At 42.7% G+C, this 15,075-nt stretch overlaps 1 protein-coding gene across 8 annotated transcripts in view; it reads right to left on the minus strand.

The window, feature by feature from the left end:
• The window catches only part of PHKB (phosphorylase kinase regulatory subunit beta), a 137,643-nt gene that overhangs the window by 19,077 nt on the left and 103,491 nt on the right, over window positions 1-15,075 (minus strand). For 6 of the 8 annotated variants that reach the window (XM_082232869.1, XM_082232873.1, XM_082232872.1 and 3 more), the window contains 6 exons: window positions 12,820-12,881; window positions 12,495-12,657; window positions 11,575-11,656; window positions 9,285-9,342; window positions 5,539-5,629; window positions 1,454-1,656 (listed from right to left, as the gene is read on the minus strand). In XM_082232869.1, coding sequence (XP_082088995.1) covers window positions 1,454-1,656; window positions 5,539-5,629; window positions 9,285-9,342; window positions 11,575-11,656; window positions 12,495-12,657; window positions 12,820-12,881 — 659 coding nt within the window. Of the gene's footprint in view, window positions 1-1,453; window positions 1,657-5,538; window positions 5,630-7,113; window positions 7,205-9,284; window positions 9,343-11,574; window positions 11,657-12,494; window positions 12,658-12,819; window positions 12,882-15,075 lie in introns of all 8 variants that reach the window. The other 2 variants (XM_082232870.1, XM_082232867.1) reach the window with 1 other exon arrangement.

Here is a 15,075-nt window from a genome sequence, read left to right on the forward strand (position 1 = left end):
AATTGCCCCATCCTTTGCCAGCTTAGGCATTAATCCTATACGGTATACAGACCATAGGTCAGTCGTAGAGAATCTATCTACTTTGCATGCAGAAAGTTCCAGGTTTAGTCCTTGGCACCTGGAGGGAAACCAACCTGAAACCTTGGAGAACTGCTGAGAACTCTGGAGAGCTGCTGCCAATCAGTGTAGCTAGTTGGCTACACTGAGCTACTGAGCTACTGAGCTAGATGGACCAAAAGTCTGACTAGTATAAGGTAGCATTCTGCATGCTTATGCATACAGTGGCTTGTGAACAAGTCTAACTGAACATAGAAGGAATTACTTCTGACTAGACAAACATAGGCCAACAACAAAGATCAGCCAAAACTGATGGAGCTTTACAGAGATTTACAACAGGGCAAATCTGCACTGTATTTTACAACTGAGGGCCAGCTTCCCAAGATGCTTTTCTTCGTGTCTGTCTCCATGTCTGAACTTGACGCAGATTCTGCTGCTGAGGATATAATTAGGGTTGTCATTCAATATAAGAAATTAGCCAAGTAACTATATGTGTGTTGGTTTATTTAATCTATTTAATCTATTGAAATATGCATATCAAAACAATAGCTCTATAGAGTTTTCAAATTGGTGGCAGCAAGTATCATTTTAGAAGAGATATTCCTTGTTCTCTCACACACAGGAGAAATGCCCTTTTCAATATATTAGTCAATCCAAAACTTTAAAAAAACCAAAAACGATTGAGTGACCAATTGCAATGAGACACTTAGGAGGAAGTGAGCTATATGGCATATTGGGCCTAAGTCATTTTATTTTATTTATTTTTAAATTTATATCGTGGTCTTCCTCCCAAAGGAGCCCAGGGTGCAAACAAGAAGCAATAAAACAATAAAGAAATCTTAAAAGCAATTCCAGTATAGTAGCTGCAGAATGGGAAAGATCTTAACTGAAAAGGCTTGTAGGAAGAAGACCATCTTCAGTAGGCACCCAAAAAGTCAACAGAGATGGCACCTGTGTAATATTTAAGGGGAGGGAATTATGAAGGTTAGGTGCCACTAAAGTACTAATTCCCACACTGTGCAGAACTGACCTCTTGATAAGATGGTATCTACATGGGGTCCTCACCTGCAGAGCATCATGATCACTTAGGTATACAAGGGGTGAGATTATCTTTTAGGTATTTTAGGGTTTTAGAGGTTAGAACCAGCTCTTGGAAGAGAACTGGGAGTTGAGACAGACCATTGGCATGATGGTTTAATGTACTCTAGCAGACCAGCCAAGAAGGCAAACAGACCCCCATGTCCTGGACCTTGATTCACTAATACACTGAATTATTATTTCCTTCAAAGAGAGCAACCTGTCTGCTTTGTTGGTGTGCACACTTTAGAAGGCAGGCAAAGGCCAACTCGGTTCCTCGGATGATCATGAGAATAAAATTTGAAGTTGTTTTACTAACCCCACTCGGATCTTCAGCATTCCATTAAAACATTCTGGGGAGTTGGAGATGATCCAGCCAATATGAATGACAAGTTCTTGCTGAAGAACAGCTTCTCTCTCATCCTGCAAATTACACTTGTTGTAGATGATGTCCTTAATTGCACCAGGAGACAAGGGATTAGATATAATTTCTTCTTCCTGGCCAAATGCCCCAAGAGTTACCTAGAGGAATATATTAGCAGCAATTAGAACTACAACCTGAAACAGGAAAGCAGTGAAGGAGTCCTGATTCATTATACCCCCTTGACTCAACTCTCCCTGTTTGCATCAATATTGGATAGAAGGGAGGATAATTAGCTGAGTTAAATTTAAAGCCGATGGGTAAAAGGGGGTTTACATGGCTTTGTTATTTTGTATTAAAACAGGCATTTGTAATGAAAAGAAGTATCATTCCAAAAAGCAAAATAACGACTTGGGAGAATGTGTGTTCAAGAAAGTGGCCCGATTTGCCCTGTTGATTCCTTATGATTAAAACTTGCCCGGTATAATAAAAGATAAAATTGTTCTAGTTCACTTCTAGGGGAGCAGGAGGGAAATTGTCTATGACCACCATTAGGTCTTCACAGTCATGGAATGCCTCCCTGGTAGCCTTCAAGGCCTTACTTTGCCGCAAATTCCAGTGAAAAGTGGGAAGAGGGGAAGAGGAGCTGAAGATGAAGGGTTAGGGAGGTACAAGTTCAGGTTGATCTGGGAATGGGGCATGGCATGGATGGAACAGACTACAAACCAAGGGGTTCAGGTTGTTCAGGGGTGCGGGCACATGGCATGGATGATGCAGGTTTCAAACCAAGGGTTCAAATTGCTTGGAGGTGGGGGTCATGGCATGGCAGGCTACAAACCAAGGATTTAGGTTGTTCTCGGGGTGGGCATGGCATAGCCGGTGCAGGTCTAAACCTAACTGAGATGCGGGATGCATAATCATGAACCCTTTGTGTTTAAAGGCCCCCTTCCATATTTTCACTTCTGCATTTTAACACAATGCTACAATGCCTAATGTTAGGTTGCTTAACAAGGCATCATGCTTCTATCTGTTTCTTCACATACAGACACACCCTTGGTGTCAGCAATGCTGCCTGTCCTTTTAACAATGATTCATGAGCTGTGAGATCACATTCTAACAAACCCCTTCATTTGGACATTCAAATTACTACCCTGGTTTCTCTACAGTTATGGCCACTATGTCTGCATCAGAGTCACCCAAGGTTCCTACTAAGCAGGCTTCACTTCTCACCAGGAACTGAAAGCAAAGAGTCCTACCATCTGTTCCTCTAACCATTGCTAAGGCTCAGGCAGCATTACTGACTCTTGGACCCCGAGAAAAAGAAAAAGGAAGCTCTCAGCCAAAGCAGACAACAACCAACCGTGCCAGCTCATGCTACATAAAAGCATAACATTTCAAAAAATGATTACACAGTGCACTTGTGATGGAAAAGCCCCCTATAAAACAACACTGCCTTCCTGTAGGACAAGCGGCTGGGATTACAGCCACAGTTTTGTGAACAAGCATGCTCAAGTGTCAGTCCTTTTCCTTTGGTCTAGAAATTATTTGAGGCGCTTGTCAAAGGCAAATTCAATTCCTTGCCGAAACATTTACTTTCCCCCTTGTTTTTCATGGGTGATCCATACATTTGGCATACTATAAACTCTGTAAAGTCTAGACTCTTCAAATTTATAAAGAATAATTGCTTGAAAACATTTTTAGCATATTAAGTAAAGTTGTAATATGCTTCAAGGAAGCACCTTCAAAGTACAGCACATGGCCTCGAGAGTCTTGTTAGCACTGGTGGAGGTTAAATTAAGCTCTTGAATTGGTTTGGCCCCTAAGAGGTTGATTGGACCAGCATGCCAGAAGCTAAATCCCTAGCATGCCCTTCAAAAGAACCCTGGGTGTTGATGGAGCTATGACATATTTCTGTCCATTCCTGAGAAACTGCTGTCCATCATCTTCCTCCAAAAACCTGCTAATTTTTTAGAACCAGCTCAGCAAACTACTCCCAACGCAGAGCTAGTAGGTCTGAAGTATACTATTGTTCCTCAATGATCTGCTTGTTCTCTTTGATTTTGCCTTTCCTCCTCCTCCTCCTCCTCCTCCTCCTCCTTCTTCTTCTTCTTCTTCTTCTTCTTCTTCTTCTTCTTCTTCTTATTATTATTATTATTATTATCATCATCATCCATCATTATTTTAAATCTTCTTAGAGTTCAAGTGCAAACTCAAAAACCCACTTAGGCACCTAACTATGCTATAGGGCAGGGTTTCCCAAACTTGGGTATCCAGCTGTTTTTGAACTACAATTCCCATAATCCCTGACCACCAGTCCTGCTAGCTAGGAATGATGGGAGCTGTAGTCCAAAAACAGCTAGTGACCCAAGATTGGGAAACAATGCTATAGAGGAACAGGTAGAAGCAAAGTTGGGAAGCAGCTGTAGCTTAGAGCACGTGATTTGCATGCAGAAGGTCTCAGGTTCAATAACTAGGTTGGACTGGGAGACCCCGTCTGAAATCCTGGAGTTACTGCCTGTCAGAGTAGGCATTACTGAGCAAGATGGAACAATGATCTGACTCAGTATAAGGCAGCTTCCTATGTGTCTTGTGTCCAGAGCAACTAAGAGGTCAGCAACCTTAGGAGGGATGCATTCTCCTGTAAAGCTACTCTGTGGGCAGTTCTTAGCTGGGAGCAGGTGTAGAAAGTACAAAGAGCTGGTTGGCAGCCAGATAAAATCTTGGTGGCATGGCTATAAGGTATGCTTCTACTGGAAGGCACAGGATCCTGTGTTTAGGGTGGTGGTTGAATTCCCTCTCAGGTGAGCAGCTTGCATGACAGCATTATGTTAAATGAATGTTATAAGTACACCAGAATAAAAAAAACTGTGTACCATTGTTGTCCAAGATTGACAAAGCCACTGCAAAGTTTGGAAAAATCCTATGAAAAAAAATTAGACTGCACCCAAAGCTACTTACTTTGGAAAGTTTCTATTTAGACGGCCAATAACAGCTTTGGGCATCATACAACCGTGTCAGCCTTTAAAATTGTTGTGTCAGGAGGCAGGCAGAAAATGCTTCCTTTTGGAAATTTTGAAATAATGTTTCTACCTGCTCCTGGAAGATAGCTGCTAAATTCTCTTTAAAATGACAATTCCAGCAAATAATCACTGCTTTGTTACACTTATCATCCCAGCATCCCCCATTTTCTCCCTCTATCTGCCAATTTGCTGCTCCTGCCTCTACTTGCTTTTTATATTGTACGCATCATAGGGTAGGGACCTGACCCTTGGCTATGCAACTATACAAACTAAGCCTTAGGCGCACTGATGTTGCTTACACAGAATGACAAATAATAATATCCCCTACATCAATTTTTTGTAATGAAGAAAATGCCTTACTCGTGTAAGACATGCCACACTGTTCCTGTTTTAAACAGGGCAGAACAACAGACGGTCAACACCCTGCTCATGGCTACACAATATGCCCAGGGCTAAGTTCCGGTTTGAACCCAGGGATTCTAGACTTGAAACAGAGCTATTTGTCAAGTGGACAGCACCTACTCTTGCCCTCAAAATCTATTTATTTGGAGGCCTGGTGGGTTGCCTGTAAAAAATAAATCTCCCCTAGTATGTGTGTTCCCTTTTCAACCCAGTAACTCTTAACTATTAGTTTTCTATGTTAAGCACAACCACCCGTCACCCAAGCTGTAACTTATAAAGTATTTCTTTTTCTCACATGTTCTCCCCACTTAACTACATTTAATGAGCAAATGGCTTTACCGTGGGGTGGGGGGGTGCTACAGGGGTGGGGAGGGCAATACAGCAAGGAAGGGAAACCAATTTGCTAATCCCTGTTAGCAGGGTGCCAGCATGATGCTTGCACTGGTCCTATGAAAAGGTTTGATAGAGCAGCCATTATCTAGATTAGATGCAACTTATCTTTTTATTTTTATTTTTTTGGAAAGGCTCCTCTCTTTTTATTAAGCCAACTAATGTAAGAATCTTCAGAAATCTAAAGCTAATGTTTTATCTGATTAACAATTTCGAAAAGCACAGACTTACCTGTTTGCCCTGAACTAAAACATTAGTAATGGACGGTGCAAGGCTGTCCACTAGTTTACATAAAAGACTTGCTGCGAAGCGAACAACAGACCTAAGGGCAGAAAACAGAGCAGTCCTGCTGGATATCAAACACGAGTTTAATGAATTCGAGAATCTGTTTGAAATTGTGTTGCCATATTTCATCAATCCCCAAAACTAAACATTAAAATATGTATATGGTATTTTGTACTTGAGTTCTCTTTTCGTGAAAGCTCTTTTTTTGGGGAGAGGCTAAATCTTCAATTATTTAAGCACTGAAACAAGAACACTGTAAAAACGGCTATGTTGGGAACACATTTTGAATTCATTAAACTGCATACAACATTACAAGACATTGCTGTTCCTTTCTCTGACATTGCAACATGATGGCTTGATAAAAATTATGTAAAGAAAAAAAAATTCATTGCTTCAGACCTCCTTGGCAATTTGCATTCAGAAAAAATTCTCTCATTAGATAGGTGTTTTAGCTCTTCTGTTTTGGATCTTCTGAATAAGAATTAAGATACTTAAACCAAATGCCATTGTTGCCTTTTTGTATAGGAATTCGAAGTGTTTCAGATTCCTAAAGACACTGCTTGAGAAAGCAGAGAGTTTCCTGTTGTGAGGGAAAGTTACAGGGCACGCAAGACATATTTAACACCACTTGACAACCTCTTGGTCTTAAAATAAACTAAACATACCACACTCATATATGTAGGTAATGAATTTCAGTGGTCAAGTTTTGGTAGCCACTTGCCAAAGACAGCAGTGTTTTATGGTGGATTCAGTAGGTCCATTTTGATAGTGATTAAACTCGCCATATGCAAAGCTCACTTCCCCATTAATGAAAAATATATGCAGCCAGCCAGCACATATTGAAAACTACATATGATCATGTGATCGGAGCATTCACAGCATGAAAATAATGATCATATTAACCCAGGGTTTTTAACCTCTGCTTCTCAGACTGAACAAAATGCACTTCTACAAGCAGGCAAAATATATGCTCAACAGCCGCTTGCAATGAATCCATTATACTTGTTTTTTGATTCAAATATTCAGCACCACACCTGAAATGTTACAGCCCAGCAGCAGATAAACCATGTCATCTTCAGCAGATGATGTGGGAACAGTATAACTTTCTATGTGTATGCGTGGATATACCATAGCAGTGAAAACGTAAACCATGTAAAGTGCTGGGTTTTAAAATGGGCCGCAGTGTTTAAGAGTGATAGATATTGACACGGCTATCTTTTCTACGTAACAATATTTCTGAAGTAACTGGATGTTTCACATTGCGCAACACAGGATTTGTAACTGCAACTATTATTTTTCACAAACATTAATGAATGAGTGTGTGATATTTCACTAAGGTAGCGTGAAATCCATCAACCAAATTGATGTGGATTTGTATGATGACGGGTGCACACACTCCTTAAAATCAAGAGCCAAGCACTGGGAAAAGATAAAACAGCAGCACCATAAGCAAAGACCATCAAAATGCAAATAAGACAGCACATGTCAAGCGGCACAGCTCCAAACCTCTATGCCCTTTACCTGCTTCCCGTGGACTACCAAAGTTGTAATATGGGGGGCTAAAGAGGCAGCGAATTTCTGAATGTATGCCGCACTGCAGCGAAGCACCAACCTAGATGTGGCATATGACAATTATGAAAGAGGAATTCAAGAGGAAGACCGTTTCCACATTTATTTTGTACAAAATATGCCTAGTGATCCAGGGACTTTAGAGAGCTAGCTAGGCATGTCCGAGAAGAATGGTGTGTGCGTGTCTTGAGAACCAGAAACGGAAACACCCACTGGGGACGCTGAACTAGCCATGAAATTCTTTAGAAGTGATTTACCGCATTTTTCGCTCTATAAGATGCACCAGACCACAAGACGCACCTAGTTTTTTGGAGGAGGAAAACAAGAAAAAAAATTTCTTAATCTCAGAAGCCAGAACAGCAAGAGGGATCGCTATGCAGTGAAAGCAGTGATCCCTCTTGCTGTTCTGGCTTCTGGGATAGCAGCGCAAGCCTGCATTCGCTCCATAAGACGCACACACATTTCCCCTTACTTTTTAGGAGGGAAAAAGTGAGTATTATAGAGCAAAAAAATACGGTATTCCGACATGTTGTTAGGAAGATATGGCCGTAAGAAGGGCTTGCTGGATCAGGCCAGTGGCCCATCTAGTCCAGCATCCTGTTCTCACAGTGGCCATTCTAGATGCTTATCCTATGGGAAGCCCGCCAGCAGGGCCGGAACACAAGAGGACTCTCCCATCCTGTGGTTTCCAGCAACTGGAATCCAAAAGCATACTGTCTCTGACAGTGGAGGTAGGGCATAGTCAACGAGTTGGTAGCTGCTGACTTAGACAGCTTTTTAGACAACTACAGGGAGAACAGGCCACAATAGCTAAATGGAACCCCATGTACAGAGATAGTCATATTTCCAGATCCCAGATGCTGCAGACCAACAAGGGGAAATAGCTGCCACTTTCATGGTCTCCTTGGGAACACCCAGAGAAATATGACTGGTCACTGCTGTTAACGAAATGCTGAGCCAGACACAGCATTTATTATTCTGGCCACTGACTGGCTTACTGGGAGCATCTCAGTTTAATTCCATTCCGAGACAGAAACAGGTTTCCAAAAGAAGATCACTAGACTCCTTTCCTTGCACAGCTGAGGTATCAGAGGAGCCCATTCAAAAGACTGATGGCCAGACAGCTGCACATTCCTCCTGTTTTACTGTACATCTAATTCTAAAGGTATTGGGGTGAAGCAATGACATGGGAAGCAAGGCATCAAAGCAATCATAACTGGGTAGGAAATACAGATGACACGCATGAACCTTAAAAATAATGACTTGTATACAAGGCAGCAGTAAGCAATTATCAGTGCAAGGATTTCTGCCTGCACAAAAGGACTTTCCCCCTCTCCTCTCCTTCTAAATATGTTCTGCAGACTCCCCCAACCCTTAAAAGCAGATCTTGGGAGAGCATTGGGAAAGGAAGCAGGGGGCAGGGCAGGGAAAGAGTTCCATTGTGCAAGCAGAAATCCTTGTGCTGATGGGACAGTTACTTAGTGCTGCACTGGATACATGCCAACATGTATTTTAAAGGGCTTAGCAAAAGCAGTTTTAGCAAGTCAGTAATTCCCAAAGTGAAAAGAATGGGTCCTATCTAATTCATAACATCCACGCTGCAGTAATCAAAAGGGTTTTTTTAATAGTGCAAGTTGTCTGTTAATGCCGTCTTTCTTGGTTGTTTTCCCTCTTTTTCTCTTAACCAGCACTCAACTCTACAATGTGATTCATCCTATAGGTGCTATCAGGACTCAGTCAGTTTTCAACAGCAGCACTCACTTCTGAATATTGTGAAGAAGAGATGAAAGTGTTCCTCACCAGATGCAGAGTGCACTTACCACTGAATAACTATAGAGAATCCTTCAGCATCAGATATTAAGGGGAAGAGCCTCCAGATAATATACCAGTGTTCCAGCCAGAACTTAAGACCCCACCTTCCTTTTTCTACAAACTTACGTAATGGCTGCACACAGCCGGAAGAGGAACAAAAACACATTATTAAAGTGTATGCATTAGAACCCCGCCCCCCAAATGTAGCTCATTTACTTAAATTGCAGAGAACTAGATGTAAACCATGTAGCGCAGAATTCAACGAACATAGTGCAAAAATATTAACAAGAAGCTGAACACTAAATACAAACCAGAGCTTTCTGCTGCCAGCTTTTCGATAGATTCTTTCAATCTGATCAGAGACTGTACCTAATTCACAAGTAAAGTGAAAAAGAGAAAAAGAAAGAAAGGAAAAGAAGGTGGAGAGGTTATACTGCAGCTGGATAATGAGTTTGATCTATGCTGTAAGCTCATTTCATCTTGCTGTGTAAGGGCAGCACTGCCAATTCTGTCCACAATATGAAATACCTGATGGACCCCACTTTCCCATTTATGAATATGCAAGAGCATAAATGTATGTGCATACGCGCATTTTGCTTACGTACTTCATTGGTTTCTGGCAGAAAACAGATGAGCAACAGGTATCCTTTGGCAATTGTAACCTACAGAGCTTGCCCTTATCATTCGTAAGCTAATGTACAGTTATGTAGCTAAGCAGTTAGAATACCAATTGCTAATGTTTTTACTAAGGTGAGCCTTTTGTGCGATGCAGGCCTGTAGTTGCTTTGTGATTCTGCACTAGCAAAGCAATAGTTAAGCCTCTTCCAAAGCCCTTATTTGTACAGTTTCTTCAAACTGGGCCACAAGAGTCATTTTGATGGAACTTGTCAGAGAAGCTAAAAATGGAGCAAACCAGCTGGACTGAATTACCCAATTGCTAAGAATCCCAGTGCAGATTTTCACTATAACCCTACTGAAGAATTTCACTCCTAGTTTCTATTAGTTATATAATATTACTTGTTATATAGTTTCTCATATGTGTGTGTGTGTAAGCTTCCTGTAACATAACAAGGGGGAGAATCAATCAATTGGTACGAAAACTAAACAGGTTTTTGAGGCTAGACAATGCGTTCTATGGAGATCTGTCTTTAAAGTCCAAGAGCTCCAGCTGGTTGAAAATGCAGCCGCTGTGGTCCAGATGGGTGTATGGACATCACATTCAAGAACACATGTAATATAGCTGTACTGGCTTTCAATACATTTCCAGCCCCAATTTAATTGATTGGGCCCAAACTACTTAATGGAAGGTCTACGACCATCCTGCTCGCACAATGAGATCTCAATCAGAGGCCCTCTTGGTGTGTCCACCCCCAGGTTTGTAAAGTGGGCATCCATGATAGAAAGGGCCTTTTTGGTGGTGGCTCCATACCTTTGGCACTCTCTCCTAGTAGAGATGAAGCAGATGGCTGCACCTCTGACTTTTTGGCCTAAAGATTGACCTTTCATGAGTATTTTTTCCTCCTGCTCACTGGATGGAGTTTAGAATACTGTTATGTCATTGGAGTTCAGAATCTGTTTTATTTTGGGGTTTTTTGTAATATTGATTTTATTTTTACTTATATGCTAAGCTACTTGTATGGAAAAATAGACACGAAGAGGAATAATAATAATTTTATTTGTTCAGCTGTAAGCCATAAGGAAGGCATTCAGAACTGAGAACTGAGCCATAAATTTGGCTCTTGATTTCTTAAGTTGCCAATGCAAGTAAGCACTCAAACTCACTTGGTGTAGTAAATTCTTCCTGTGGCTAAACTCAGACAGATACTTTTTATATAGAGGACAAAGTAAGAGTAAGACAAAATAAATAAGATCTATGAACCAGCCATTCTGATACTGATTTATGTTTTTCATTAGCAACACGGGGATGGTCATCATGATGCAATCAGCTACCTCTGGAAAATGGAAAGGAATTTATCTCCTTAGTCACAGAGAGATACATTTTAAACAGATGTGACATTGATCCAAAAGTTTGAATATGTTCCCCCTTATTGCACAAACTGTTTTTGGCAGACAAGGTGTAATACATTTGCAAAATATTATCATTGAGATGTTTTGCAAAATGTGTTACATTTTAAAGAAAGAGAGGACTAATATATGGGGGGGGGGGCAGGTGCTGCACCTGTGAATTGATCTGTGTCTCTGCACTTCTTAAAGCAGTGCAGCCAGTTTTAAAAACTGTATTAAGCTTCCAACAGCAACATTAAAATAACACATTTGTATAGAAAACCAATGTGAAGATTCTACAATTTCAAACATGCACAACCTGCATTCCAGCTTCACCTTACCATAGCAAATGAAACCCTCTTCCCCCACAAACCGACATGCTCAGAATTATAAACAGGCAACCATATGGTGTACAGACTATTTAAGAGAGTTAATACATTTAACGGTTCATTCCACTCTACAGTGTACGAATGCATGTTTCCCATTTTAAATTGAAAGTGCTTTAATGGAGAGGAAAATAGCAACACAACTTGCAGTGTGCATACCCATTATTCATGTTCATCTATGGATGTGCAAAATTGCCTCCTGCAATCATACCTTCCTTGGTGATGAAATTCGGGCCTTCTCTTTTGAGCAAAATGTTCAGCAGAATTGCTTGGCTTGCTAGGCAGTTGCAGTCCTGATAAGGAACAGCCATAAAATGTAAATCAATAGCAAGGAAATGCCAAATGTTACAGGTTTAAGTTGCTTTTCATTGATGCTATGTACACAAAACCAGGTGTGTTTAAGGAAGGCGTCTCTTCGGAAATTTCAACTCTCTATCTCATTTCCTATGGTGGTAATGGCACTTAACAGGAAAAAAGACTCAGTCTATGTGAAGGAATGCTCACTTGAAAGCTTCCAGATCTATATAACAAAGTCAGAAAAACTGTAGGACATCCTGGGTGGTAAATGTTACTCTGTGGTTCTATACCACCAAACTCTAGCCTGAAGTCCTCCAGATGTTATGGATCATAACCCCTATAAACTCCAGCCAGCATTTCCAGGGGTCAAAAATGATAGAAATTACAGTCCAAAACATCAGGAGAGCACCAGGTTGGGGAAAGCTGGTCTTAATCCCTAAATGAGTTATAGGCAAGGACTTCCAACATTTATGAAAGATTACCATTGTGAAATTAAACACTGGATTCTCCCAGATTCTATCCCTGACATTGCAGTTCCTTAGAGAAACCTCTACAGTGCTTGTGGTAAAACATGCTAAGTACCCAATTTGAAGACCTCTGGATCAGATAGGGTAAACTCTATGTTTCCTCCTGTATTATCATCACCTTTCATATTTTCTGTTTTGACAAAAAGGTGAGGTTTGGGAATATTTCATGAACATTCCCGCTTGCTTAGATTAAATAAAACAGATTGTGTAGGATGCATGCCAGTGTCTATCCTCTTCAGTGAGCTGCATGCCTTAAGAGAAAAGCACAGATGGGTCGCAGTATATTTAGTTTTTCCTTTATACTTACATTCAGTTTCTGAAGAATCTCATAAGTCGGCCTGTTTTTCCAGTCATTAGCATTAATATCTGGCTGTTGTTCCAGTTCAGTCAAGTGTGGTGTGCTGGTTTGTCTCTTTACTTTTGAATGTTTTGGGAGGTCAAGCTCCTCAAAACTCTTAAATTCTGGAGGCCTGCAGAAAGACAATATTGAAATCTCCCAAATCCAGTGAAACATTTCAACTATAAATCTTTGTAATTTGATTTGGTGGTGGTGGTGGTGGGGAATCTAGTGAGGGGGCTTTGGGATGCTATAGGTTAATGTCCTACTGTAATTTGATTTCAAGCATACATACTCTTCTGTGTCACTTATTCTTAAGAAATCCAGTTGTTCAACAACTGCTCCAGAAATTATTGTCTGTAATGGAGAAGAAAGGGAATAGGAGAGTAATAATAAAAGTTAGCAAAGACATTACACTGCCCTCGTATAGGATGATCTAGAAAGACTTAACTAAGTGAGATATATAGAAGCTATTCCCTCCAACTAAAGCTTTAAAAATATATATGCTAATGAATGTTCCCATCTTCAGGCATGGTGCCAGGTTGTTCCAGGTGAGACTAGAGAACTGCAGCTTTATGTTCCCTGATGTTGCAAGTGGCATGGGCAGGGGAATGAATTAGGACAGACCTGACTGGGAATGACCCAGCTCATGTCCACTAGATAACAAGGAGTGGCCAGCAGCACCATCACTTATTCTCCAGCTTCCTGTCCTGTCCACTCTTGGGATCAGCAAATACATTAACACTACACACCACTGTGGATGTGGGTTGAACACAGGCTAATGACCTGTGTCTTGTATGTTATTGTTTTGTTTGTTACTGTGTTATATATGTTTAATTTTTATACTGATCTTCTGATAAAGCACTGTATAGAAATATAATGAACAAATGAACAAGGCAAGGAAGACTTTCTTGCTACCCGTGCTCACTAACCTTGGAAGTATGGGCACACCTACCATGCTCCATGCTGGTCTTGCTTAGGGTCACTTATTGCACACTGTTTATCAGCTGCAATTTTCCAAGCAAGGGTGATTTGGAGTAGGGCTTTTAAGAGGTAAGTGGCAAGGAGAATTTGTGAGCAACAAAGGGGTGGGGTGGGGATCTTCTTAATAAGGCTAAGGGGCCCAAATTGGTTATGTAACTGGAGAGGGGGCTTAGAACTACAGTGGTACCCCGCAAGACGAACACCTCGCGAGACGAAAAACTCGCAAAACGAAAGGTTTTTTCGTTTTCGAGTTGCCTCGCAAGACGAATTTCCCTATGGGCTTGCTTCGCAAAACGAAACTTGCCCCGGGGACAGCGGGTCTTCTCTTTTGAAGCAAGGGGCGGCGGGGAGAAGCGATCTTCTCCCCGCAGCCCCAGGTGCGGGGACAGCGGGAAGCGCTTCCCGCTGCCCCCGGACCTCTTTTGAAGCAAGGGGCTGCGGGGAGATCGCTTCTCCCGGTGCTCCGAAGCCGGGCGGGGGGGAGGGAACACCTCCCGAAGCCGGGCGGGGGGGGAACACCTGCCCCCGCCAACCGGCTTCGGAACGGTGCTCCAAAGCCGGGCGGGGGGGCGGGAACACCTGCCCCCGCCAACCGGCTTCGGAACGGTGCTCCGAAGCCGGGCGGGGGGGAGGGAACACCTGCCCCCCCGCCTGGCTTCGGAACGGTGCTCCGAAGCCGGGCGGGGGGAGGGAACACCTGCCCCCCCGCCCGGCTTCGGAACGCTGCTCCGAAGCCGGGCGGGGGGGCGGGAACACCTTCTGAAGGCGGGCGGGGGGCGAAAGTCTTTGTCCCCCCTGCCTGCCTTCCCAGGGGCTTTTAAATCGCCCTGGACAGCGGAGAAGTCCTCCGCTGTCCCGGGGCAATTTTAAAATGCCGCCCGCCAGCATTTTATGATCGCCCGGACAGCGGAGAAGTCCTCCGCTGTCCCGGGTTTTTTTAAAATGCTGGGGGTGGGAAGAAAAGCCCTTGCCCCCCCCCCAGCCTTCAGAAGAGGTCTGGGGACAGACTGTCCCCAGACCTGGTCTGAAGGCGGTTTCCCTAGGAACGCATTAATTGATTTTCAATGCATTCCTATGGGAAACCGTGCATCGCAAGACGAAAAACTCGCAAGACGAAGAGACTTGCGGAACGAATTAATTTCGTCTTGCGAGGCACCACAGTATGTCCCCAAGAGGCTGGAAAAAAGAGAGCAAAGCTCAACCTGCATTGGCATCTTCCCTGGTGAACCAGCCAACAGGTGAGTGGTGCTAGTGCAACCTACAGTATATGCTATATCCTCCTGTCCCTGCCTTGGGGGTGCCTAACTATTTTGGATATTGGTAAAGGTAAAGGGACCCCTGACCACTAGGTCCAGTCATGACCAACTCTGGGGTTGCGGCGCTCATCTTGCTTTACTGGCCGAGGGAGCCGGCGTACAGCTTCCAGGTCATGTGGCCAGCATGACTAGGCCACTTCTGGCGAACCAGAGCAGCACATGGAAACGCCATTTACCTTCCTGCCACAGCAGTACCTATTTATCTACTTGCACTTTGATGTGCTTTCGAACTGCTAAGTTGGCAGGAGCAG

This window comes from Podarcis vaucheri, assembly GCF_965113315.1.
Source record: "Podarcis vaucheri genome assembly, chromosome: 7".
Lineage (NCBI taxonomy): Eukaryota > Metazoa > Chordata > Lepidosauria > Squamata > Lacertidae > Podarcis > Podarcis vaucheri.